The 25,549-nt window shown below is 41.5% G+C and overlaps 1 protein-coding gene across 2 annotated transcripts in view; it reads left to right on the top strand.

Moving 5' to 3' along the window:
* Positions 1 to 203: 203 nt before the first annotated feature.
* Positions 204 to 25,549, top strand: part of LOC131810215 (conserved oligomeric Golgi complex subunit 2-like) — a 28,863-nt gene continuing 3,517 nt past the window's right edge. The window contains exons 1-4 of one of the 2 annotated variants that reach the window (XR_009345470.1): positions 204 to 426; positions 20,137 to 20,297; positions 21,691 to 21,753; positions 23,956 to 24,036. Coding sequence is in view for 1 of the 2 variants with exons in the window: in XM_059137883.1 (XP_058993866.1) it covers positions 355 to 426; positions 20,137 to 20,297; positions 21,691 to 21,757 (300 nt within the window). In the remaining variant the exon portion in view is untranslated. Of the gene's footprint in view, positions 427 to 20,136; positions 20,298 to 21,690; positions 22,226 to 23,955; positions 24,037 to 25,549 lie in introns of those variants that run through there. The other variant, XM_059137883.1, reaches the window with a different exon arrangement.

Genomic DNA, 25,549 nt, shown 5'->3' with positions numbered 1-25,549 from the left:
GGGAGCGCCCCTGACCCTCCCCGCCCCCCCTCTCCCGCTCACCCAGCATCACCAGCGTCCTGGCTGCTCCGCAGAAACTTACGCGAGGTTGTAGTGTCGCCCTCTGCCGCATGGGGGCAGCATCACCTGCTGGCTCAGCGGCAGCGGTCTGCACCCCTCTCTTGGCAGAGGCAGGCGCAGGCGGGCCTGCGGCATCCTCTTTCATTGGCCGAGGCGCGGACGCTGCCATGTTGGAGGAAGCAGTGCCTTCTGTGCGGTGGAAACGCCGTGGCTTCACCGGTAGCGTCGGGGAGCGCAGCCTCCTACCTTTTCTCCTCGCTGGAGTGTCGGTGCTGAGAGGCGGCGGCCGGCGGGATGGAGAGAAGTAGGATGAACCTGCCCAAGGGGCTGGACACGCTCTGCTTCGACAAGGACGAGTTCATGAAGGTGCGCGCCTGGGCTCTGCTCCCCGGAGCCGGGCCGTGGGTGGCCTGCCCTCCTTGGCCCTCCGGGGCCTCTCCTCGGGCTTCTCCTGCGGGCTTCCTGGGCCGTCCCTGCCCCGGACGGGTCCTCGGCGGGGACCTCACTGCACTTCACAGTGAGTCTCTTGGCCTCGGGTGGGCTAGGTGCAGCCTGGAGAAAGCACTCCTGTGAAATCGTGCACATTGAATGAAAAGGCCTGAAAGTTCAGGGCAAGTGGTTTTGAGCTAAACGTAAAAGCCCCGGACGCGTAGGACCCGCCTCTGGTACCGTGCGGCACAGTCAGACCGCCGCTCCCCCGGCCTGACAGAAGCCTCCCAGTGCCTTGTGCCTAGAAGCTGAGCGACTGTGCGTTGAACACATCTCTGAATACACGTACTTACCAGGAATCGGGTCAAAAAGGCACTTAACCTAACGTTTATGCCTGACTTTCGTCTTAAGCTCCCGGAATGAGAAATCTGAAAGACTGTACTGTCGTTACTGGTTCTGGTCCAGTACTACAAAGCATACCAAGCTCCTTTTCTAAAGTTGCCCTACTTCTCTTGGTGAGGTCAGCCTGAAGCTGGCAGCAGATAACTGTAGGACATAAACTTACAGAATAGAAATTTAAACTGAAAAGACTTTACTGACAGGAAAGGTTCATCAGACATAGCCTTGAAAATGTCCCAAGGTTTGAATCAGAGCCAGGAGGAGCTTTATCTGTTTTCTGTATCTCTCTGGGTCTGTACTTAAACTATCAAAACGTATATGTTTAATTTCTAAGGATTGGGATTTAGTAGCTGGTTTCAGTGTTAAAAAGTTTTGGCTCTGTAGGTACCTAAAATTCTGAAAAGAGTTTGAATTTCTTACTTTTTTATGGCTTCAAGTCATAATATGTTTTTTTCTTTTTTGGGTTAACCAGCTAGTTCCTTTTTGATACTTGCATTCAGATCACATCTCCCAAACTCTGGCTTTAAAAGTGCTTATGTCTGGGGGCGCCTGGGTGGCTCAGTGGGTTAAATCCTCTGCTTTCGGCTCAGGTCATGATCCCAGGGTCCTGGGATCGAGCCCCACATCGGGCTCTCTGCTCAGCAGGGAGCCTGCTTCCACTTCTCTCTCTGCCTGCCTCTCTGCCTACTTGTGATCTCTGTCTGTCAAATAAATAAATAAAATATTTTTTTAAAAAAAGTGCTTATGTCTGGATCCTCTGCAGTGTGGCCATATCATTTTTAATATGTAGGGATGCCTAGACGAAGGTATATTGTACTCTTGTTCTTGTATGGTGATGTTAAGCCACTGTAATAAAAGGTGTAAATTGAATGGAGTGTCTGAAGGAGAGCACAGAGTGAATTCTCGGATCCAGAAACCTTTTGTTAATGAACGACACGTGATGAGGAGAGAGGTCATTGGAAGAAGAAAAGGCACACACACAGACTTAAAGAATCTCAAAGCACGGAAGTCTCTTTAGCTTGTCTGTCTTTGGACTTCGTCAGGCTTTCTTTGAGCCTAACACTAGCATTTTCTCGCACTTCCTTGCCCCGCCATCTTTCTCACTCTGAGCTGACAGAATGCCTTTGGTCAAAGCAGCTTCGGAAAATAGAAATCTCAAAATAGCAGTTCTAAAGTAGGACTTAGAGGTAGGAAGAGAGCAAACTGGGAAAGTGGCTAGAATGCCAGCAATTCCATATTCTTTCAAGGCTCTGACATTTCTGAATATAATGTACAATTTGTAGTGTTAATGAACGTGACCCCTTCATACATAGAAGGAAAATACATAGAACAGCTGTTCTGTGTAAAGTGGTATTGATCTTCTATGTGGCTGCTGGAGATAAAGGTTATATGCAATTTGTGTTTCCGTCAGAGAGATGTTTTGTTAAGTTACAGTTCCGAGGCAGAAATGAGTGGAGAGCTTGCTGGCAGGGTTGTATTTCTACATAGGTGTCTTGTTTGGCACATTTTGGAATGAGACTGGGATGGTAAAGGGAGATGGGGTGGGGCTGTGGGTTGCACCTTGGACACTGCATACATTGAGGGGTCCACGTTGATGCAGTCTTCATGGTAGAGCTGCAGTCAGGTTTACAGCAGGATGTTGCATGGTCATATCTGTTGAGTTCGAGCTGACTGGTGGCAGGAGACTACTTAAAAAGTCATGTTTATGAGATCTAATGAGAAATAGAAGGGGAAAGGTATGCAAAAGAGGTAGGTGATCAAAGTGCAGGAATGGCAGATGGGGAAGGGTCACCTGGGGCAAAGGCACTGGCAACATCATACTTTGTCGGCTTAGAAATACGAAAATCCTTTGGGTTGACAGCCAACTAAGAGATAAGCAGGACATAACGTATTGGTAGTAGGGGGAGAAAGTGTCATAACAGATAAATTAGACCATTTACATGGGTGTGCTATTGACATCACATGTAGCCTTCCTCTTCCATCTCAACATATGACTTCATCTCCAGTCGTACAGAAAAATTAGCAGCCACCCCACGGGACCTCCTCCATCGTGCTGATCATGATCCCATTCTTGTATTTGTCCCCTTCTCCTCCTCACCTGGTACAGGGAGGGGCTCTCCTTCCTCCTCGGGTTCAGTCTTCACTCTGGCTTGGAGTCCATGCCCTCCTGCCCTTCCAGGAGCCTGCGAGGATCCTCTCCCCTGCACTCCTTCCCATCATGCGCTCCTGTTTGATCCTCTCCCACTTGACTGCCCCACCTCTAGGTATTGCCCTGTCACTGTCGCGCATCACAGCCAGTGCTCAGGGGTTGACTTGACTTTCCCACCTTCCACCCTTCAGGCCCTGTCGTTCCACTAAAGAGTTCTTACCAAAACTGTTTCTAAGTCAGCGCACCTGACCTTTCTCTGTCTCCTTACTCGACATCACAGTAGACCAAATGCTCTGCATTGCTTCCTGTCTTTCTTCTACCTCTCTGATGTGTCTCCTGTGCAAAGTCATGCTCCTGGTAGCCACTGAATGCTGATTATGGGTTCAGCCCTGTGTTCCTTTCTTTCCCTAGATGACCTTTTGTGCAGCTTCATGACCACCTATCAGCAGGTCAGGCAGATTCCTGTCTCTGGCTCACACGCCTCCTGAGCACCAGTTCTGTGTATCGGACTTGCTGACCTTTCTTCTCGGATGTGTCTGTGGCCCCTCAGACTCATCAGGTTCAAGACGGAATTCATGAGCACCTCCTCCACTGAAAACCACCTTTCTTATTCTATTGCCTCTCTCGGTAAACACTTCATCCATTTAGCCTGGAGTCGGAAAACCAGAAGTCAACTCCTACTCTGTCACCTTTCCAAACTCTAGTCTGTCACACCAAGTCCTGTGGATTTCGCTTCCTAAACCTCTTGAGTCCATATACTTCTTTCCATCTCTTCTCGTACCTTTGCAGCGCGCCCTTGCCATCACACCGTAGAAGCTTCTCACCCAGTCTCCATGCGCCTTCCTTGTCTTTCTGGCCCCTGGTCTACACTGCAGGCAAGCCACTCTTGTCAGAATGCGGATGTGATCTTGTATGTACCAGGTGACTGGTCAGTCCACCAGCTCTTGAAAAACCATTTTCCCATGCACTCGAACGTATTTCAAAGAGAATCAGTCCCCCATGGGGTAGTTTTCCTTGGTAGACAGTTTCTTTCTGCGCTGAGCCAGTCTGCCTCCTTCGAACTTCTCTGTGTCAGTTCCTCTCTGGAACCTGTGGCTTCGTTGGCACCCCGGGTAGGCACATGATGACCTTTTCCATGAGAAGTGAAGGCAGGAGCCCTCTGGACGGTGAATGTATGTACCCTCATGTTCCATAGGTAAAAGAACCGTGTGTGTGGGTGAGGGGGTAAGTCGTTGAGGCTCCTCCCTGTTCTAATTGGGTGAACTGGGAATTTTGAGACAGGAAGCAGGTCCTGTGTGTCCTTGTTTGCAGGGAGCATGCATTCTGATGGACAAAACGGAAAAGGGGAAGAATGAGCAGCTGCTCAGATCTGTTTGTACTGTGCTGGCTGATTAGCTGTGACCTGCAGATGTGGGTCCCATCCTCGGCTCTGCTCTCTGCCTGCTTATGTCTGACTTGGGGCAAATCTCTCGCCTCCGGCCTTCTGTTTGCTTGTTAGTATAATGAGGTGGTGCTTATCTATGTGATCTTTGCCGGCTCCTCTGAAAAGACTCTAGTCCATCCTGGCTTGCAGATAAGGAAACTGAGGCCTGAGGTGTGATGACTTCCTTTAAAGCCACACAGCTAGTTGGGGCCAATCACAGGCCAGATCTCCTGACCCCCATGCATCAGTCCTTGGAAATCCTACTGTAATATGTTCCTTTCCAGAGGCCACAGGTGGGAACTGAGGGAAGTGGGACAATCAGAACATTAAGAATAGCGCAGAAGATGGCACAATGTCCGCATGCCTTGGCACCTGCATTTCACCAATAGGGCCACCTCTTACCTTAGAAGAAGTTCCCACAGGGCTGGTGATCTGGGTGCCTGGCCTGGAGCTTAGCTACGGTAAATGGGACCGGAGGGAAGTGATGGCTGTTTGAGGTGGACTTTGTTGACGGTGGCTGGAGATAGCAGCTGACAGAGGAGGAAGAGGGAAGAGTGACAGATGGTAGATAGCCGCAGGCCCGCAGGTCAGCCACTGTTGCCCAGGGTGGCCCATCCCCAGGAGCTGTCTTCGTATCACAGGAGCTGAGTGCTTACCCTGTGGGTTCTTAGTTCGATGTCACATCTTGATGACAAGATTCCATTCTCTTCCGCATCAGTTTGAGACAGACATCGTAATGAAATTCTAATTAGCCAAATATGGAATGTAAGCCTGGAACTCATTTTATAGAGAAATTTTCTTATGTGAACTACTTTCCCTGATGGTAGAGGAGTTGTGACGATGTAACATCAGATAAAGTTTATCTGATTGGCACTTGTAAGAAGGTTTCCCGGCAAAAAAGAACTGTTTTTTTGTTGTTTTTGTCCTCCCTTTTGATCTTTCCTTTCCATTCCTTTTTTTTTTTTTTTTTTTTTTTTTTTTTGGTCTTGTGAGCGGTCATCTGATTTATAAAAAGATGCAACAAAAAGTAAAATGGTACAAGATAATCAGTTTCAAAAAATAAAAAAGTGAGTGTCTTTAGCCATAGCTCAGAACAGAGGAACTGGGTAAGGAAAATTGCTTGTATGAACTGGCAACAGGAAAAGTTGGTAAAGGAGAGCTGAGGAACTCTATTAAGACATAGGAGTGAGGGGCTCCATCATCATCTGGCATTTGCTCAGTGTCATCTATATGGTTAGAGATGTCCATGATGGGAACTCCAGCAATCTTCTGGGTCTGGGTCTGGGTCAGCTGATGCCACAGTATAACACTCTGAATTACTTCTGTACTGAGCAGTCATCTGCATAGTTTGTCTTGTGTGTACGTGGTAATCATTTGAATCTTGGCTCTTTCGCAATCCTTAGAGCCTCTTGATATTTTCACCCCGGTTTCTCAGTTTCAGCCATTACACAGTCAGTTGTACAACTGGTACACTTGGCACACAGCCCGTCCATCATTGACCGGTCAAGTTTGGCCTAAATAGAAAAGTTGATAAAGTCGGTACCAACCAGGATGTGGTAAGTCGGCCCAGCTGTGTGTTTATATTGGAAAAAGCAGGAGGGATGTTGGGGGACTTCTCTTTCCTTGAGTGCATGGGATCCTTCTTTTCTTTCTTTTTAGGTTTTAATCTGTCCTTCTCTCAGAGAAGGATCTCAGAGCTAAGCATTCGCTTCCCGGTCACATACTTTCTTGCTTTCTCTTGCTTCCCCATGTTCACACCATGCCCATTTCTCCTTGCTTTTGATTTTCTAATTCACTCTTTGTAGTACCATAAAACTTATTTAAATAAAATGTTGGTCTACTAAGTTATTGATTATTAGTAAGTTCTTTGTTCAAAATTTGAGAGCAAGAAGTATTATGTAAATATATCTTTTTGTTATTTAACTAGTCTTACAACATTTAGCATCAAATTTCTTGAAACATTTAAACAAATTAATCACAAACTGGGACTTGGGCTCTTTCTTTCTTTTTTTTTTTTTTTAAGTAATCTCTATACCCAACATGGGACTTGAACTCACAACCCTGAGATCAAGACCTGCACACTCCAGTGACTGAATGAGCCAGGTGCCCTTTGGGCTTTTTGTTTTTAAGTTCCTCAGGTGAGGGGGTGCCTTAGTGGCTCAGAGGGTTAAGCTTCTGCCTTCAGCTCAGGTCATGGTCTCAGGGTCCTGGGATCGAGCTCTGCATGGGACACTCTGCTCAGCATGGAGCATGATTCCCTCCCTCTCTGCCTACTTGTGATCTCTCTCTCTGTGTCAAATAAATAAAATCTTAAAAAAAAAAAGTTCCTTAAGTGATTCTAATGTGTGACCAGTGTTGAGAACTCTAGCACTGGATAATTCCTTTAAATAGCTCAAGAAATTAATTATGAAAAGCGAACTAAAAGCCTACATAGATTATGATTGGTGTTAAATTGAGGGGAAAAAAAGAGATAAAGAGAAGAAACCAGCTGGAACAGAGTGTATTTAGGTACTCAAATATTTGTTAGATGGATAAATACATTTACGGAATGTAGGTTTTTTTTTTTTTTTTGTCTCTTCATAAATATGTCAAATGGGTATATAAATTCAACAAAGGAGTTTGATATAAAATTGATGAAAATGTTAGAACAGAAGTTTTTTAGAATTTCAGTGTTACTATTTCATGATGCTTTTAAGATGATTTCTCTGTAGATGGTGGGAAGATCTTGTTAGCATATGTTTTTAATTTCTCAAGCTTGAATAATTTAGTCACCGAACAAAGATTTAGAATGAGTTTTGGGAGACACAAGTCCTAGATTATGTCCCCACCTAGCTGGGTCAGAGATTTGAGAGCAGGCGCTGGAGGGAAGAGCTCCAAGGACATTTTTGTATACATACTGATACCTTGGGCGGGAACACTCTTCCCACATTTCCTGTGGCTAGCCCCTTTGTGTCATTTGGATCTCAACTCATTGTTCTATATTTCCTGGTTCATCCAAGTTAAAATACATCCCATTTGTCACTCAGACCTTTACTCTGTCCTGTTTTCTTTTTAGCTGTGATCACTATTCATTAATCACTATTTGATCACTGTTCATTAATATAATGTTTGTTTACATATTTATTTTCTCATTTCTTCATTAGAATATCTGCTTCTTAAAAGCAGAGACCTTGTCTTTTCTTTTCATGACTGTGTCCCCAGGTCTTAGAGCAGAGCTGGAGTTGCATGATAAATATTTGAGGAATATTTATGGGATATACAGGGACATTTATTCATCTCTGTTGTCCATTGTTTTCAAGAATGGTTGGAAACACACACATACGTGAGCTCACACAAACTTTCTATGTCTTTCAACCCCTATGTAGTGTGCAGATTAGTGCTTAACTATTTTGGTTTTTTGTCTCGATGAAATGGGACATGTTTCAGGGCAGAGCTCATAAATTTCATATGCCCTCTTAGTACTTCTCATCTTTACAGAGTGATGGTTCTGGGGATTCTGCTTCTCGTGGAGATAGTATATAGTGATTTTATAAGTCCATGTATCTGGGAAGGAGTGTTTTACTTCTTGGCAGTTTAGAGAACTTCAATCTTTCCAAATTCCATGTAATTTTCATAGCATTAAAGCTACTAATTTCAGATTATTGGTAAGTTTTAAATGATTAATTCCCAGGTTACTTTGAATTAGTCTTTGTTTGCCATCCCTGATTGCAGCTAGTTAGTAAAGTAGCTAAACTTTTAAACTCTACTTGGTTTTAATTTTGAGTGATGTCACTGCTCCTCTGATGGTTAATGGTTCTTAATTACCTGCAGCTTGTCTGGTTTGCTCATTTATTTTCCTGTGTTCCAACACCTCTTGTGATCTACCAACTTCTGGCCTTTTGGGGGATTTGTACTTTAACTGGGTTCAGATAGGAAATACCCCTGAGTACAAAGAGAAGATATTTTTCTTCTAACTTCACTATCTCCTATTATTAATGTATTACATTGTTGTGGTACATGTGTTACAACTGATGAACCAGCATTGATACAGTATTAATTAATAATCCATGGTTTACATTAGGGTTCACTCCTCTTTCTAAAGTTCTGTGGGTTTTGACAAATGTATAATGTTATTTACCTACTGTTGGTATCTTACAGCCTAGTTTCATTGCCTTGAAAAACCCTGTACCTCATCTATTTGTTTCTTCTCCTCTCTCTGCACCCTCCTCGCTCACCCCTCAGCCCGGGATGTTTTTACTGTCTAGAGTTTTACCTTTTCAGAGGCACCTGGATCGCTTAGTTGCTAGGGCATCTGACTCTTGATCTCGGGGTTGTGAGTTCTATCCACCACATTGGGTATAGAGATGACCTAAAAAATAAATTAAAATAAATAATGTTGGTTAATTTTTACCTTTTCCAGAATGCCATAGAGTTGGAATCCTATAGTATTTAGCCTTTGAAACTGGTCTTTCACTTAGCAATATGCATTTAAGGTTCTTCGAAGTCTTGTGGCTTAATAATTCATCTTTTAATTGTCGAATAATCCGTTGTGTGGGTGTGGCACAGTGTACCTGTTCACCTATTGAAGGAGATTGGATTGCTTCCAAGTTTTGGCGCTTCAGAGAATAAAGCTGCTGTAAATATCTGTGTGCAGGTTTTTGTGTGGACACTAGTTTTAAGCTCTTTTGGGTAAATACAAAGGAGCACAATTACTGATCTTATAGTGAGAATGTGTTTAGTTCTGTGAGAAACTGCCAAGCTGTCTCACACAGTGCCTCCCATTTTGCATTCTGACCAAACAGTGAATGAGTGTTCGGTTGTCCCACATCCTTGCTAGCATTTGGTATTACTAGTGCTTTGGATTTTTTATATTCTACGTGATATGTAATAGTACCTAGTTTAAATTTGCAATTTCTTAATGACATACAAAGTTGAGCATCTTTTCAGATCCTTTTTTTTTCTGTTTTAAAGATTCTATTTATTTATTAACACCACAAGCACACGGAGAGGTAGCAGCAGGCAGCAGGAGAGGGAAAAAAAGCAGGCTCCTCGCTGAGCCGGGGGCCCAGTGTGGGGTTCAGTCCCAGGACCTGAGCTAAAGGCAGATGCTTAACTGACTGGGTTTCCCAGCCACCGCTCTTTTCACATTTTTAAATTAGGTTTGATTTCTTGTTGCTACTAAGACATCTTTATATTATATTTCTTATTTTAAGTCCTTTACCATGGATGTGTTTTGCAGATATTTTCTCTACTCTGTGACTGGTCTTTTCATTCTCTCTCTTTTTTTTTTATTTTTAAGATTTTATTTATTTATTTGTCAGAGAGAGAGCGAGCGAGAGTGAGCACAGTCAGACAGAGTGGAAGGCAGAGTCAGAGGGTGAAGTAGGCTCCCTGCGGAGCAAGGATCCGGATGCAGGACTCCATCCTAGGACGCTGGGATCATGACCTGAGCCGAAGGCAGCTGCTTAACCAACTGAGCCACCCAGGCATCCCATCTTTTCATTCTCTTAACAGTGTCTTTTACAGAGAAGTTTAATTTTAACAAAGTCCCTCTCATCAATTTTTTTCTTTTGTAGATCATGCTTTTGGTTTTATATCTGAAAAGTCATTGCCAAATCCAAGGATCCCTACATTTTTTCTTATGTCATCTTTAAGAAGTTTTGCATTTTACGTTTAGGTTTTGTGAAAGGTGTGAAAAGTTTGTTTTTATTCTTTTCATTTCTTTGTTTTTTCTTATCAATGTCCCATTGTTCGGTTCCATTTGTTGAAGACTGTCCTTGCCATTGAGTTGCCTTTGCCTGTGTGTGTGGATGTTTTTCTGAGCTCTCCACTCTGTTCCAAGGACCTGTCTCTTTTGCCAGGCACCTTCTGTCTTAATCACTATAGCTTTAATAGTAAGTCTTGAGATTGGGTGGTGGCAATCCTCAATTTCCTTTTTTTCCCCGCTCTTTAATATTTTGTTGACTACTCTGGGACTCTTGGTTTTCCAGTTTTCCATCCAAATTTTAGAGTCAACATGTTGGTATCCACAGAATAACTTCCTGGCATTTTGATTGGGATTGCATTGAGTCTGTCGATCAGTTTGGGAAGAACTGACCTCTTAACAGTATTGAGTGTTCTTACCCAAGATTATGGACTTTCCACTTCACATCTTACCTTGCTTGTTATCTTTCATCAGAATTTTATACTTTTTCTCATATAGATCTTGTGCATATTTCGTTAGATTTGCACCTAAGTATTAATTTTTTTTGGTATGCTAATGTAAATGGTCTTGTGTTTTTAACTTCAAATTCCACTTGTACATTGCTGGTATATACGAAAGCAATTGACTTTTTAAATTTTTTAATTAAAATTCAATCTCATTAACATATAGTGTACTTTTAGTTTCATGGTTAGAATTTCGTGATTCATTGGTTGCATACAACACCCAGAGCTCATCCCAACAAGTGCCCTCCTTAATACCCCTCACCCAGTTACCCCAACTTTCCCCTCTCCAGTAACCCTCAGTTTGTTTCCTGTAGTTAATTCTCTTGTGATTTGCCTCCCTGTCTGTTTCTATTTTTTCTTCCCTTCTCCTAAATTCATCTGTTGTTTCTTAAGTTCCACATGTGACTGAAACTATATGGTATTTGTCTTCCTCTAGTTCCATCCATGTCCTTGCAAATGGCAAGATTTTGTTCTTTTTGATGGCTGAGTAATGTGTGTGTGTGTGTGTATGTATACCACATCTTCTTTATCCATTCATCTTGATGGACATCTGGGCTCTTTCAATAGTTTGACTATAAACATTGGGGTGCTTTTGCCCCTTTTGTGTACTTTGGATAAACATCTAATAGGGCAATTGCTAAGTCGTTGGGTTGTTACATTTTTAACTTTTTGAGGAGCCTCCATACTGTTTTCCAGAGTTGCATTCCCACCAACAGTGTAGGAGGATTCCCCTTTCTCCACATCCTCGCCAACATCTGTTGTTTCCTGACTTGTTAATTTTAGCCATTTTGACTGATGTAAGGTGGTGTCTCATTGTGGTTTTGATTTGTATTTCCCTGATGCTGAGTGATGTGGAGCCCTTTTTAATGTGTCTGTTAGCCATTTGGATGTCTTCTTTGGTCTGTTCATGTCTTCTGTCCATTTCTTGACTGGATTTTTTTGTTTTTTGGATGTTGAGTTTGATAAATTCTTTATAAATTTTGAATACTGGCCCTTTGTCTGATACATCATTGGAAAGCAATTGACTTCTGTATTTTAACTGTGTATTGTGCAGACTTGCTATAATCACTTGACTAGTTTCAGGAGGGTGTGGGGTGTGAAGTCTTTGTATTTTCTGTAGACAGTCATGTCATCTGTGAACAAAGTTTTATTCTTTCCCAGGTTGTATACCTTTTGTTTCCTTTTCTTACCTTATTTCATTAGTTTGGCCTTCCAGTATAGTATTGAATAGTAGTAGTAGGAGGGATATCATTGCCTTGATTCCCTGTCTTCGATTTTCTCAGTATTAATATCATGTTAGCTGTGGATTTCTGGAGACATTCTTTATCAAGTTGAGGAAGTCCTCCTATTCCTAGTTTCCTGAGGGTTAATAATGAAGAGGTGTGGATTTTGTTAAATGTTTTTTTTCCTCCCTTCATTGATATGATCATGTGATTTTTTTTCTGTTGATATGATGGATCACATTGATTTTCTAATGTTGAACATTTTCTAATGTTGCATACCTGGAATAAATCCTACATGACCCTGGTGTATAATTTTTTAATATAGTGTTTGCTTTTATTTGCTAATTTTTGTTGAAGATTTTTGTGTCTGTGTTCATGAGAGATACTAGTTTGTAGTTTCTTTTCTTGTAGTATTGGTTTTGGTGTCAGGGTAATAATGATCTCCTAGAATGATTTAGGAAGTATTCCTTCTAGTTTTACTTTCTGGAAGAGATTTTAGAGAATTGTGTAGTATTCCATAAATGTTTGGGTGAATTTACAGTGATTGGGGTTGTTAGCAGTAGCCCTCCCTTCTTTCATCTGATATTAGTAATTTATGTCTTCTAACTTTTTTTCTTTGTTTGCCTGACTAAGGGTGTATCTGTTTTATTGATGTTTTCAAAGAAACAGACTTGGGGTTTATTGATTTAAAAAAAAAAATCCTGGTTTTAATTACATTGATTTCTGCTCTAATTTTTATTTTTTTCTACTTCCTTTAGGGTATTTTTTAATGATTTTATTTGACACAGAGAGAGTCAGTGAGAGAGGGAATACAGGCAGGAGGAATGGGAGATGGAGAAGCAGCCTCCCTGAGCAGGAAGCTCTGATGCAGGGCTCTGTCCCAGGACCCTAGGACCATGTCCTGAGCCAAAGGCAGATGATTAACCAACTGAACCACCCAGGAGCCCCTCCTTACTTTAGATTTGATTTTGTTGTTGTTGCCTAAAATGGAAGCTTAGATTATTGACTTTAATCTTTTTTTTCCTAATATTTGCATTCAGTACTGTATTTTCCCTTTAAGCAGCATTCCACACATTTTGCTACATTGTATTTTGTTGAGACTGGTCTCCTGTAATTTAGAAGTGTGTCATTTAATCTCCATGTATTTTGGACTTCTTCAGCTATCTTCTGTTACTGATTTTTAAAGATTTTTTTTTTAATTTATTTTAATTCCATTGCGGTCTGAGAACATACTTGGTATAATTTTTATTTTTAAAAATTTGTTCTGTTTTGTGGTCCAGAATTATTCTGTCTTGATGAGTGTTCCATATGAGCTTAAGAAGAATGTGTGTTGCACTATTACTGGGTGAAATTGTCTGTGTACATCTGTTGTACGGTAATTGATGGTGGTGTTAAGTGTGCCATGTCTGGACTGAATGTGCACATCTGTCAAATCCTTGTTGCCCTGCTGCTGGATCGGCCCATTAATGATGGAGAAGTGTTGAAGTCACCAGCTGTGATAATGGAATTGTTTATTTCTCCCTGCAGTTCTGTTAGGTTATGTCTCACCTGTGTTGATCAGGTACACATACATTAAGGATAATTGTGTCTTCTTGGTCAGTCGATTTCTTTATCATGTAATGCTGCTCTTTATGCCTGATAATTTTCCTTCTCTGAAATCTGCTTTGTCTGAAATTCATGTAGCTACTCCATTGTTCCTGTGATTAGTGTTACTTTGGATATTTTTAATGTATCCTAGCATTTAACTTGTTGATATTTAAGTTGTTTCATTTTTCATCAAAATATAATTCACAAAGCATAATAGTTGCCATTTTAAAGTGTACTCTTCTCTGGTTTTTAGTATATTTACTGTGTATATGGTACATACATCACTTCTGTCTAATTCCAGAATGCTTCCATCACCCGAAAAATAAACCTCTTAGTTCCAATTCTCCCCTCCCCTTATTCCCTGGCAATCATGAATCTACTTTCTGTTTTTATGGATATGCCTTTTCTGGAACATCTCATATCTGTGGAATTGTATAACACGTGACCTTTTGTGTCTGGCTTCCTTTAACCTGAGAGTAGAATGTTTTCAGACTTCACTCGTGTTGTAGCATGTAACAGTTTATTCCTTTTTATGGTTGTGTAAGAGGCTCTTCCACATTTTACGTATCCATTCATCAGTTGATGGACGTTGGGTATATACTCTTTTGGCTGTTACGAGCAGCGCTGCTGTGCACATTCATGTACAGGTTGTGGCAGGAACATCTGTTGTCAGTTCTGTCGGTGTCATACCCCTAGACGTAGAACTGCTGGGTAATTGTACGTGTGTAACTTCTTGAGGAGCTACCGAGCTGTTTGCTGCCTTAGCCACACTATTTTACATTCTCACCGAGAATACAGGAGGGTTCCAGCTTCTCCGCCTTCTTGCCAGCACTTTTCTTCTTCTTTTTTTCTTTTTCTTTTTCTTATTTTACCATAGTTGTCCTAGTGGGTGTGACGTGGCATCTGCATGTGCTTTTGATTCGCATTTCCCCAATGACTAAGGATGTCGAACATCCCGACATGTGCTCTTGACCGTCTTTGTATCATCTTTGGAGAAATGTCTATTCAAAAGTCTTTGGCTTGTTTTTAAATTAGGTTATTTGTCTTTTTGTTGTTGAGTTCTAAGAGTATATTTGCATATTCTGGTTATTAGGTCCTTGTCAGACAAATGATTTGCAGATACTCTCTCCCATTCTGTAGGTTGTCATTTCAAGTTCTCCGTAGTGTCCTTTGATACATGAAAGTTTTTATTTTGATCAAGTTCAGCTTATCTAATATTTCTTATTGCTTTGTGTATCATGTCTAAGAAAGCTTTTCCCGATCCAAAGTCATACAGATTTTCACCTGTTTTCTCTGAGTGTTACAGTTTTTACCCTTACATTTAAATCTTTGATCCATTTTGAGTTATATTTTTGTGTATGTGTGACGTTGCTGTTCCAAGTTCATTCTTTTGCATGTAGATATTCACTTGTCCCAGTAGTAGGCACTCGAAAAGACTGTTTTTCCCCCCATTAAATGGTCTTGGCATCCTTGTGAAAAATCAGTTGACCGTAAATGTATGTGTTGTAAATACTTTCTTTTTGAATACTTGGGAAATCTACACTATAAAGTAAAACCATTCCTAAAGTAGTAAAACCATTCTTGGTTAAGTGAAATGGGTCTCTATTATGGCACTGTGAGTTTGGGTTTGCTTTTCACAGCAAACGCTGCCTAACCCAGTATTCACAGATGTTCCGAGTTATTTAGTCATGTGTTATGCAACTTTTGTTTATCTGAGAACAAATGCATAAATGGTAAATTGAGTACTAATATTACCTAATAGCATTTGTTCACTGAGGCTAAGTTATATGATTTATTTATTTATTTATTTAAGATTTTATTTGAGAGTGAGAGAGTGCAGGAGCAGGAGGAAGGGACAGAGGGAGAAGCAGGCTCCTTGCTCAGCAGAGCGCCTGATGTGGAACTCAAACCCAAGAGACTGGGATCATGACCTGAGCCAAAGGCAGATGCTTAACCACATAGGCACCCCAGTTATACAATTTAGAATGCCATCATGAAGTTCAAGAACTTTCAACAATGTGTAACTGAGGCAGGGAAAGTGATCGACCTAAAGGTATACAGTTGGTGAGTAGGATGGCCAGGATTATGAACCGAGACCCCCTCCCGTGATGTACTACATAACTATGATGTAAGGTCTGAGATGGTCTCAGGAGAGAAAGGTCCAGGCTAATTTGGTCACCAGTGTAAGGAGCAGGTGGCTCTCTGTAGATGACTGTGAAATTACGGTTTGGTATGAAGTCCTTCTCTCTGACACTAGCAGGATCAGTCTTTGGTTGTAACTAAAAAAGTCAGTTTAAACAAGTACTCTTAGGGAATAGTACATACAGTTCTTAGCATTTAATTGGAAAAAATATATGTACATTTATTCTTCATTGAAACAGAGTGCCAGGTCTTTTCTCTGGAAACTGGCCTGCAGATTAGATTTCTGAGTTATCACAGCACTTGGGTCGCTCAATAGGTTAGGCATCTACCTTCGGTTCAGGTCATGACCCTGGGGTCCTGGGATGGAGTCCCGCATTGGGCTCCCTGTTCAGCAGGGAATTTCCTCCCATTGCCCCTTTCCCTGCTCATACTGTCTGTCTGTGTCTCAAATAAATAAAAAGAATCTTTAAAAAAAGCTTTCTATGTTGTCTTTTTTTGCATTCAGTTTCAGTTTCTTTAACTGAATTGAGTGAGAATCCTGTGATCACTCCCTCCCTGCCTGGTACTTGGTCATCTCACCCATACCTAACTTAGCAAAAATTTTCTTATTGATTTCTTTGTATCAAATCTTTCCAAAGTAGCTGTGTTAGTTTTCAAAAGAACAGTGATTTTTTTTTGCAGTCATATTTTGTTGGTTTACATAGTGTTTAATGAAAAGTAAGTGTAGGTGTCCTTAACTAGTTTGGGAATCATCACATTTGATTCTTGCTGACTAAACAGGTCATGGAGTAGCAGAGTCACAGGGGAATTAGATAGTAATTTATTGCCTCTAAGCATATAAGCCTACCAGGGTATCACAGTATTGTAAAGGGGAAACACAGGATAGCTAATCCTGTGAGACCAATACTTGGAAATAGGTTATGAAAGATTTGGAACATATGTTCAATGGGACACTCAGCATGCACGTAAAATATTAATAGAAATGTATGTGTTTTATGTAAAGACATTCAAGTTATATTTTTAGATGGGAATTTTTTTTTAAAAGAATGGGTTTTTATTTTTTATTTTTTTATTCTTTTTTTAAGATTTTATTTATTTATTTGACAGAGAGAGAGAGAGGTCACAAGGAGGCAGAGAGACAGGAAGAGAGAGGGGGGAAAGTAGGCTCCCAGCTGAGCAGAGAGCCTGATGTGAGGCTTGATCTCAGGACCCTGAGATATGACCTGAGCTGAAGGCAGAGGCTTAACCCACTGAGCCACCCAGGTGCCCCTAGATGGGAAATAGTTTAGAAGAGCATGAATATTTGTGTGTGTGTGTGTACACATATGTGTGTGTACACACATACATAGAGAAGGTCTGGGGTTTCCATTCAAGATGGAAAAAACCCTACAACTAGCTGAGTGACTCCTACACATTAGGTGAGTAAGGAAAAAAACCTATGTTGAAGTAAGAATCAGTCTTGCCACAAACCCCACCCCTGGTACAGCGACCTGGGATTGGGAGGGTACTCAAAACCCCAGGCTTCTCCCTGAGGAGCAAAGGGTTTGAGCCCCACTTCTGGCACCCCAACTTCCAAGACGTACATCTAAGAGACAAGACCCCAAAACATCCAGCTTTGAAAGCCATCAGAGCTTGCACCCATGAGACCCACAAGGCTAGAGCAAACTGAGAAAGAGTTCTTAAAGCAGTCGCCCGCGAATAGACTGACCCACCCTGGAACTCAGCACAGAAGCAGCAGACTGAAATGGGTTCAGATTTCTGTGAAAGAGGCTCATTTGCTTATCTTAAAGCCCTGAGGGGCAGGCATCTAATTTAACCTGGATCTGGGAGCCTAGTAAGGTATTCTCCAAAGATGGAGCTGATGGGTACCATCTTTGCGCTGTCCCTCTACCTCGCTTCTGCTTTCTGGTATCTCCTGGAAAGGAGCTTGAATGCTCGTATGATGCCCCGAGGTTTGCAGTTGCTACCCAGGGTATACCTCTAGATCACCTGGCTCTAGCGGCCAACAAGACTCACACTCACGGTAGTGAGTATCACAGTATTTACAACAACCAAGACTTGGAAATAACTAAAGTGTCCACCAACGGGGTGAATGGATAAAGAAAATGTGTGTGTATACGATGGAATATTACTCAACCATAAAAAGAAGGAAGTCTTGCCATTTGCAACAACATGGATGGACCTTGAGGATATTGTGCTGAGTGAAATAAGTCAGACAGAGAAAGAGAAATACTGTATGATCTCCCTCACATGTGGAATCTAAAAAACAAAACAAAATGAAGTCATAGAGAACAGATTGGTGGTTGCCAGAGGCGAGGTTGTGGAGGAAATAGATGAAGGGGTCCAGTGGTATAAACTTCCAGTTAATAAGATAAGCCTTGGGGATGTAATGTACATCATAGTGACTGTAGTAAATAATACTGTGTATTATTGTATATTAATTTTATTATTTTTTATTAGAAATATGTATTATTAGCCCCAGGGTTACAGGTCTGTGAATTGTCAGGCTTACACACTTCCCAGCACTCACTGTAGTACATACCTTCCCCAATGTCCACAACCCCACCACCCTCTCCCTACACCCCTCCCCCCAGCAACCCTCAGTTTGTTTTGTGAGATTAAGAGTCTCTTATGGTTTGTCTCCCTCCCAATCCAATCTTTTTTTTTTTAAGATTTTATTTATTTATTGGACAGACAGAAATCACAAGTAGGCAGAGAGGCAGGCAGAGAGAGAGGAGAAAGCAGGATCCCCGTTGAGCAGAGAGCCCGATGTGGGGCTCAATTCCAGGACCGTGTGATCATGACCTGAGCCGAAGGCAGAGGCTTTAACCCACTGAGCCACCCAGGTGCCCCCCTCCGAATCCAATCTTGTTTCATTTTTCCTTCCCTACCCCCACACCCCCCACTTTGCCTCTCAAATTCCTCATATCAGGGAGATTGTATGATAATTGTCTTTCTCTGATTATTTCACTCAGCATACCCTCTAGTTCCATCCAGGTCATTGCACATGGCAAGATTTCATTTCTTTTGATGGCTGCATAGTATATTATATATATATATATATTTTTTAAGATTTTATTTATTTATTTGACATAGATCACAAGTAGGAAGAGAGGCAGGCAGAGAGAGAGGAGGAAACAGGCTCCCTGCTGAGGAGAGAGCCTGATGTGGGGCTCGATTCCAGGACCCTGGAATCATGACCTGAGCCGAAGGCAGAGGCCTTAACTCACTGAGCTACCCAGTGCCGTATATTATTATATATTTAAAGTTGCTAAAGCTTAAGAGTTCTTAGCACAAGAAAAAAATGTGTATGTTTGGTGATGGATGTTAACTAGTCTTAGGGTGATCATTTCACAACAGATAAAAATATGGAATTTTTATGTTGTACGCCTGAAACTAACATGTGTCCATTATATGTCAGTTTCTTTAAAAAGTAATTGATATTTTATTTTTTTAAAAATTATTTATTTATTAGACAGAGATCACAAGTAGGCAGAGAGGCAGGCAGAGAGAGAGACAGGGAAGCAGGCTCTCTGCTGAGCAGAAAGCCCAATGCGGGGCTTGAACCTATAACCCTGGGATCATGACCTGAGCTAACGACAGAGGCCTTAACCCACTGAACCAGCCAGGCACCCCAAAAGTAATTTATATTTTAATGAGAAAGACTAGGGCACCTGGGTGTCTCAGTCAGTTAAGCATCTGCCTTCGGTTGAGATCTTGATTTCAGGGTCTTGGAATGAACCCTGGCATCAGGCTCCCAGCTCAGCAGAGAGCCGGCTTCTCCCTCTGCCCCTCCTCCCACTTGTTCTCTCCATCTCTCTCTCTCAAATAAATAAAATTAAAAAAAAAAAAAAAAAGTAAGGAGAAAGACCAAAGCAAAGTCTGGAAGGATGTTAATCGCTGTGTTAAATAGTGAAGAAAAATAAATATTAACAGTGCTTAACTGCAGAGCATTAGAGAGTGGGTGATTTTTTTTTTCTCTCTCTTACATAAGTATTTCTTGGTTGGTTGAAAGTTTGACAGTGAACATTTTTTACTTTTAAAATTAAGAAGAAGGGGCGCCTGGGTGGCTCAGGGGGTTAAGCCTCTGCCTTCGGCTCAGGTCGTGATCTCAGGGTCCTGGGATCGAGCCCCACGCATCAGGCTCTCTGCTCAGCGAGGAGCCTGCTTCCCACTTCTCTCTCTCTGCCTGCCTCTCTCCCTACTTGCGGTCTCTCTCTCTGTGTCCAATAAATAAATAAAAACTTTAAAAAAAATAAAATTAAATTAAGAAGAAAAAGCTGTTTCTATTTTGAGAAGAGCCTCTTTGAAATGTATAATTAAAAGAAATAAAATGCCTGTAGAGTTAGGCAACTGGAGAGAATGGTCTTGGTGAGGGGCTCCCTTTCCCATAATCTTAGGAAGTGAGCAGACCCCCTGATGTCCCTGTGTGTGTTCCCCTGCAGTAATACAGCCTCTTATTCTTTCTCTGATCTTAATTTTTCTATGTAAAATGTGGTATCAGTGCAATCATTTTTTCTCTCTGGTTTGATTTTCAGGAAGATTTCGATGTTGATCACGTTGTGTCTGACTGTAGGAAGCGTGTCCAGCTGGAGGAACTAAGAGGAGATCTGGAACTCTACTATAAACTTTTAAAACAGCCATGGTTGAGCTCATCAACAAGGATTATGCAGATTTTGTCAACCTTTCCACAAACTTGGTAAACCTGAAATTCACAAGTCCTATACACACACACACACACACACACATTTTCTCTCTCCTTCATATTTATTAAAAGGGCAGAGTTTTTAGAAACCTTTCAGTTGATTACCCCACCAACCCCACCAGAAACTTGAAGAAATTACCAATTTCATTAATAAAAGAACTAAACTTTTTGGAATACATTTTTTTGTTTGTTTTAGTTTTTATTCATTTAAGGTTGCTCTAGTTTGATTATGTTTCAAATTCATTAGTCAACAGTGAAAAGTAAAGGATAATAATACCCAAGGGGTTGTTTTATTAGTTGCTAAGTCCTGAAGTCTTCCTTGATTTAGACTAATTTGTAGGAGCAAATGTCCACCACTCTTACAATGTTTAATTTACTCCCAGGTATATCTGTTAGCCAGAGCTAGGTTGAGGGAACATTGGCCAATATTGATATTTTAAAAGTTTGGTTTTATAAAAATATAAGAATGATTTGCAGTGAGCTTATCAATTGTTTGTAAAAGCTGTTTAGAAATGTTGAATTTTGGGGCGCCTGGGTGGCTCAGTGGGTTAAGCCGCTGCCTTCGGCTCAGGTCATGATCTCAGGGTCCTGGGATCGAGTCCCACATCGGGCTCTCTGCTCAGCAGGGAGCCTGCTTCCTCCTCTCTCTCTGCCTGCCTCTCTGCCTACTTGTGATCTCTGTCTGTCAAATAAATAAATAAAATCTTAAAAAAAAAAAAAGAAATGTTGAATTTTGTTACTTGGCAGAAAAGTCTCCTTGTTGATGCTTCATTTTGTTTTAAATCTGTTTGTCCAGAGAAGCACAGAAAGTTGCAGCTTCGTGGGAATTTCAAGAAGCATTAAAATTAATGATGCACATTTGCTTTTGGGAAATATACCACTAAGATAAATATCCCAATAGGATTTAAAACCTAGAAAATTTTACTTCTGTTTAATTTCTATTTTTCTCAAGGCTTATAATAATGTTTAAGAGAGACGTAGCCCGTGCTCGCTTCGGCAGCACATATACTAAGAGAGACGTAGCCCGTCAGACTTTCACATCAGCTGGCTGAGTATCATCAATTACAGACAGAGAACTGTTTACCTTCTGTGAAAATTTTTCACATTCATTTAAAATGTCATCTAAAGGCAAATTGTTCTTAAGGAAACTTTCGTTTCTCATGACTTCCCTTATTTTTATAGTTCCATGTATTTCAACAGATTTTTTTCATATTCTATGAACAACATTAATGGCCAAATAACACTTCTGTTGTTTAGCTAGTTATGTAGCAAAATACGGTTGTGCCAAAAAAATAACTTAAATCTGGTACTGCTTTGATCGTTAAATAGATACGTCACTATTACTTCTTATCGTGATGTGTTTGTGCCAACCTGGTTTTGCCTTTAGGTTGGCATGGACAAAGCCCTCAATGAACTTTCTGTGCCTTTGGGACAGTTATGAGAAGTTCTGGTAAGTCCCCAATTAATGAAAACAGTCTGCTGTGACGCCTGTTGTCCTCGTCGGCTTTTCTCTAAGAATTCTTTTCATCTGTTAGTTTGGTGGTACTGGTGGTTGTATTTTAACGGTTCATGATTATAATATTCACCTTCAGAAGAGTTGTAAATGATTTTGTTTTTGCATATGCTAAAAACCTAAAAAAAATGTTCGATTTGAAGAAGACATATTCTCAGAGTAGACAACCTTAAAATGTCAGGGGAGAGGAAGCATATTTCCAAATTCAACTTATTAATGCCACTTTGGTCATATGTAAGTGGTTTCTAACTTACGAATGACTTGTATTTTAACAGTTTGTAATCTTGTAAATATCCCCCCCCACCCCACGTAATCTACATGTGGTTAGGTTCCTGGGCTGATCTACAAAAACTGTGTAATCCCTAATGGAACTGAAGGATAATATAAATAAAATGTAATACTTAATAAATGTTACATTTGCATGTTCTCTCAGAAAAATCTCTGTTGTGGGAATGGGACTCCCCACCTCTAAGCCATTGGGAATAGGAACTCCACCTGGGTGAACAGTGGAGGGGCAGTTGTGGCATCACTTCTAACAGAAAACTGTGCTGCCCTGTCTCCCCCCCCACCCCCCCCGTCTGTGTCTGGTGCCCTGACTTATGGCCTCTGTCCGTTCTGATGCCCTGTCGTAAATTTGTCATAAACTGCACCATCCTTCCTTGTCTGTCTCCTCTAGCTTGAGTGGCCTCGTGCATCCCTCCGCTAAGACAGTGCCTGCATCCTAGAGAGAATATAAAGAGAACATAATTTAAGGGAAGACACAGTACATGGTTAGAATCAAGAAAAATGCGGAGTAATGGAAATATCAGTGCTGAGAAGCCTAGGGGAGGGGCAGGCAGGAAAGAGTTCGTGAAACAGGTAAAAATCTTGAGTTGTGCCTTGAGGTAGCCAATACTTTCCATGGTTTATGTCTCATTTGAATTTTACAAAATCTTGTTAAAGGTACTTTTCCTTGGAATGGAAGGGAATTTCGTGGTCCGCTGTTGGATTCCACACCAGCCGCTGTGGGGCTCTCCCACTGCCTCCTTGGTGTGCCTCTTCCTCCCGGGGCCTCATAGTGGTGTTGTTTCCCAAGCCTAGCCTTCCTTTGGCCTCCCACTCTTCTCTCCCTGGAGGCAGATTTGCTCTACTCACACAGCTCCCGTCCCACCTCACCCCCTGCCATCACTGTATCCCCTCCCTTTTCCATGGGCTGTTTTTATGGCCACTGTGGTCCTGCTCAGCCATAGGCCTGACCTGCCTTTCTGGTCCAAACTCTGAAGCTGTTCTGTGAGATTCTCAGACCTCTGAGGGATACGACTATATCTGTCTTTATTGTATCCCTGTGGGCTGCCACCATACTGACGTCCAGGAGGTGTTTCATAATGTTGATGGAGTGAATTAATTCACCTTCCTGTGGAATTTTTGTGATATGCCTACTTCATTCTAGTTGTTTCTGTTAACCTTTGTTTTGGCCCTAATTCCTAATTATCTCTTTATTCATTAGCTTCTGGACATGTTTCTCTACCTCTGTGCTCTGCCTTTTTCTGGTCTTCTGTTCTTCATTCTTGATTCCTGGTATTTCCATACCCACATTTCATCATCATGCATCAGTGCTTTGACATTCTCTCATTCTCCAAAATATGCAGAATCTAAAGACCTCATCTCAGTGAAGTTGGCCCTCCATTCCTATTTCTGCTTCTCTCCAGAAGGAAGCCTGCAGTGCACATGGCTGTATGCCTGTCTGACCCTGCCCCTGAGTGTGTGTGCACTTACATCTGCTCCCCATCCCCTCCCCACCTCGGCAGCTGTGTACACATGGCTTTCAGAGTCCGATTTGAGCCCCGTCGCATGTCCAGACTCTCCTGTACTTTGCTTCATATTATCTGTTCTCCATTCTAAGCCCCCTCATCCCCATAACTTTCACTGTATATATGTCATTCTTCTTCTGGCCATGCGACCCTGCCTTCGTGTCATTATGCCCCCAGATCATGAGTCCCCTCAACAGTAACTATGTCTGGTATATCATTTTTTTTTTGTCAATATCTGCATAGTACTGGAGCACAGGTATTAAGTTCTGTGGAATTGAATGAGATGTAGGAACTTGATGATGTGACAAAACAATGTCTGTAATACGTTTTATTTTTTATTCTTTTAAAGAGTCTCAGGTCATCAGTCAGTGAAGGAATTCGGGCAGTAGATGAACTAATGTGTAAACAACAGGACATAAGGAAGAAAAAGGTACCCTCCAGTAGATTACTTATGCTGCATGCCAGTTGAAGCCCTCTCCCCTTTTCTCCACGAACTTGTCAGCACTATTCAGCTTTTTTTCAAAGCTCTCACGCATGTGCATTTTATGCATTACGTCATGTTATCTACCTGAAATAATAAGACAGAATTTCAGAGGTACCCACACAATCTCAAGATCACCCACTTTTTCCAGAACAAGAAACCGTGATAAATGTTGTCGGTGCAGCGCCTGACAGTTAACGACTGTATAAATTGTCAGCGACCCTGTAAAGAAAATAGTCCTATATTAGAGACTAGGGGAGAAGTGGGCTTTCCAAAGCAAACTCAGGATTCTGCCGTAGGTTTGTTGTTATTTTCTGATCCTGTGTTCTTTATGTTCTGGTGTTAACTTTAATTTTTTCAATTCCCAGTAGTTAGCATGTGATGTTGGCTTAGTTTCAGGTGTGTGAGACAGGCAACGGCTCTGTACATCTGAGGGCTCACCCCGGGAGTGTGCCCCTTAGTGCTATCTCCAGTTTCAAGTGTCCCCGATGTCATTCATGATCATAACGATGTAGGGGCACAGTGGGCATTGGGAGTCTGGGCTTCTGACTCTCGCCTGCTGCTCTGTACTATGTTTTCTATGTGTATTATTAGCATATTTGTTAAAATCTCAGTGGGGAGAAAGCCTGTTTGAGGGACCTTCTGTTTAATTCGCCTCTGGATCTCCTCACAGCTTTTGTCCAAAGAATGCTTGTCATGCGCTTCCAGACAAAACAGTAAGCTTTATGAGAGCAGGGTGTATTTCTTGCTTTATTTTCTCGTGCCCCCCCCACCCCCACCCCCTGTCGGAATGAATGTCGAGCTCCCAGGGGTGTTCAGGAACTATTTATTGAATGGATGACTTTGTATTTTTTTGTTCTTTAAGGATGAGAGTTTTCATAATGTCCCTCAACCTCTTTGATAATATTTGTAGTGTAAAAGGTCTTTAGTGATTTGGTGCTTGGCCATATAGGTATATGCACATGTAAACTGAGAGGATCAGTACGATCGGAAGCCAAAGTTAAAACATGAATAAAGGGCCATAAGAAAACAAATGGAGGGGAGCCTGGTGGCTCAGTTGGTTAAACGTCCGACTCTTGATTTTGGCTCAGGTCATGATCTCAGGGTCATGAGATTGAGCCCCACATTGAGCTCTATGCTCAGCAGGATGTGTACTCGAGATTCTCTCTCTCCCTCTGCCCCTCCCCTGCACGTGCACATGCAGTCTCTCTCTCTCTCAAATAAACAAATCTTTTTAAAAAAATAGGAAAGAAATGCCAATAGAAAGATTCAGGTTGGGGAAAAGAAGAAATAAGAGTATAGAATATGAGAAAGCAAAGTCTAGGGTTTTTTTTTTTTTTCTATATAAACTTGCAATAGAATATGGAAGTATGCTTATTCTAGAACTAAGATTTGCATTCTTGAGAATTCTTTGTTTCATAGAAATATTCAAAATATAGCATGCCCTATATATTTGAAGTTA

Source organism: Mustela lutreola, chromosome 10 (assembly GCF_030435805.1).
Source record: "Mustela lutreola isolate mMusLut2 chromosome 10, mMusLut2.pri, whole genome shotgun sequence".
Lineage (NCBI taxonomy): Eukaryota > Metazoa > Chordata > Mammalia > Carnivora > Mustelidae > Mustela > Mustela lutreola.
The sequence above is the reverse complement of the archived record's forward strand: the minus strand, read 5'-3'. Positions and strand labels throughout refer to the sequence as shown.